The 2411-nt window shown below is 49.1% G+C and overlaps 1 protein-coding gene across 1 annotated transcript; it reads right to left on the bottom strand.

The window, feature by feature from the left end:
* Nucleotides 1–275: 275 nt before the first annotated feature.
* Nucleotides 276–1975, bottom strand: LOC124242943 (elongation factor 1-alpha 1-like). The gene has a single exon (XM_046668393.1). The coding sequence runs from the start codon at nt 1958–1960 to the stop codon at nt 572–574; it is 1389 nt and encodes a 462-aa protein (XP_046524349.1). The 5' UTR covers nt 1961–1975; the 3' UTR covers nt 276–571.
* Between the last annotated feature and the right edge of the window lie 436 nt (nt 1976–2411).

Raw genomic sequence — 2411 nt, 5'->3', positions numbered from 1 at the left:
AAAGGACACCTGAGTGAAGTGGGGGAGGAAGCATGTGAAACTCTGGGGAAGAGCATGCCAGCCAGAAGGACCAGCTCGTGCAGAGACCCATGACCTTGGTGTGTTTCAGGAAAGAGAAGGCGGCCCACATGGTTGGTGTGGAGGGATAAAGGGGGAGACTAAAGGGAAGAAGGCAGGAGAGGGCCTTGAAGGCCACACAGAGTTTTTAAAATTCTAGGAATGATGAGATGCCCCTCAGGGGTTTTGAGCAAGACAGTTGCATGATTTAGTTTACATTTTTTTTTTTTTCTCATTAAACTTTGTTTTAATGGGTCTCAAAATTCTGTGACAGATTTTTGGTCAAGTTGTTTCCATTAAAAAGTACTGATTTTAAAAACTAATAACTTAAAACTGCCACACAAAAAACCAAATGGTCCACAAAACATTCTCCGTTCCTTCTGAAGGTTTTACGATGCATTGTTATCATTAACCAGTCTTTTACTATTAAACTTAAATGGCCAATTGAGACAAACAGTTCTGAGACCGTTCCACCACTGATTAAGACTGGGGTGGCAGGTATTGGGGATACTATTCATTTAGCCTTCTGAGCCTTCTGGGCAGACTTGGTGACCTTGCCAGCTCCAGCTGCCTTCTTGTCCACTGCTTTGATGACACCCACAGCAACCGTCTGTCTCATGTCACGAACAGCAAAACGGCCCAGAGGAGGATAGTCAGAAAAGCTCTCAACACACATGGGCTTGCCAGGAACCATATCAACGATGGCAGCATCACCAGATTTCAAGAATTTGGGGCCATCTTCCAGCTTCTTTCCAGAACGACGATCAATCTTCTCCTTCAGCTCAGCAAACTTGCAAGCAATGTGAGCTGTGTGACAATCCAGCACAGGTGCATACCCAGCACTGATTTGGCCTGGATGGTTCAGGATAATCACCTGAGCTGTGAAGCCAGCTGCTTCCATTGGTGGATCATTTTTGCTGTCACCAGCCACATTGCCACGGCGAACATCTTTGACGGACACGTTCTTGACATTGAAGCCCACGTTGTCCCCAGGAAGAGCTTCGCTCAAAGCTTCATGATGCATTTCAACAGACTTTACTTCAGTTGTAACATTGACTGGAGCAAAGGTGACCACCATGCCAGGTTTCAAAACACCAGTCTCCACTCGGCCCACAGGGACAGTACCGATACCACCAATTTTGTAGACGTCCTGGAGGGGCAGACGCAAGGGCTTATCAGTTGGACGAGTTGGTGGCAGGATGCAATCCAGAGCTTCAAGCAGCGTAGTTCCACTGGCATTGCCATCTTTACGGGTGACTTTCCATCCCTTGAACCAAGGCATATTAGCACTTGGCTCCAGCATGTTGTCACCATTCCAACCAGAAACTGGCACAAATGCAACTGTGTCTGGGTTGTAGCCAATTTTCTTAATGTAGGTGCTGACTTCCTTAACGATTTCCTCATATCTCTTCTGGCTGTAGGGTGGCTCAGTGGAATCCATTTTGTTAACACCAACAATTCGTTGTTTCACACCCAGTGTGTAAGCCAGAAGGGCATGCTCACGGGTCTGCCCATTCTTGGAGATACCTGCTTCAAATTCACCAACACCAGCAGCGACAATCAGGACAGCACAGTCAGCCTGAGACGTGCCTGTAATCATGTTTTTTATGAAGTCTCTGTGTCCGGGGGCATCAATGATGGTCACATAATACTTGCGGGTCTCGAATTTCCACAGGGAGATATCAATGGTGATACCACACTCACGTTCAGCTTTCAGTTTATCCAAGACCCAGGCATACTTGAAGGAGCCCTTTCCCATCTCAGCAGCCTCCTTCTCGAATTTCTCGATGGTTCTTTTGTCGATCCCACCGCACTTGCAGATCAGGTGGCCAGTCGTGGTGGACTTGCCCAAATCGACGTGTCCAATGACGACGATGTTGATATGAGTCTTTTCCTTCCCCATTTTGGCTTAGATTTTGCGGTGGTTTTCACGACACCTGTGTTCTCACGGCAAACCCGTTGCGAAAAAGCGATTTAGTTTACATTTTTAAAGATCACTGTACCCGCTGGGCAGACACTCGGCTGTAGGGAGCAGGAGTGGAGGAAGGGGAGTGGGGGAGTGGGGTGGCTCCCGCAGGGCACTGGGCTTGAATAGGGCAGTAGGGCGGAGGCAGTGAGAGTGGTGGGATTCAGGACGTCCTTGAGGTGGGTACTAATATCATCCTCGGCTTACAGCTGTGGGAGGCCCGGAGAGCCAGCGCTGGATTCTAGGTCTGTGTGACCTGAGCGCTCTGCTGGAAGGCGGTGAGGAGTCCAGCTGGAGGGAGGGAGGTCTTGCAGCTTTGAGAGACCGCAGGACTCATTCAGCCCTTGATTCTGACACGGCAGCCGGAGCCAGACGGAGGAGAACGGAG

Source organism: Equus quagga, chromosome 7, assembly GCF_021613505.1.
Source record: "Equus quagga isolate Etosha38 chromosome 7, UCLA_HA_Equagga_1.0, whole genome shotgun sequence".
Classification (NCBI taxonomy): Eukaryota; Metazoa; Chordata; class Mammalia; order Perissodactyla; family Equidae; genus Equus; species Equus quagga.
This window is presented reverse-complemented; position numbering and strand designations above follow the sequence as displayed.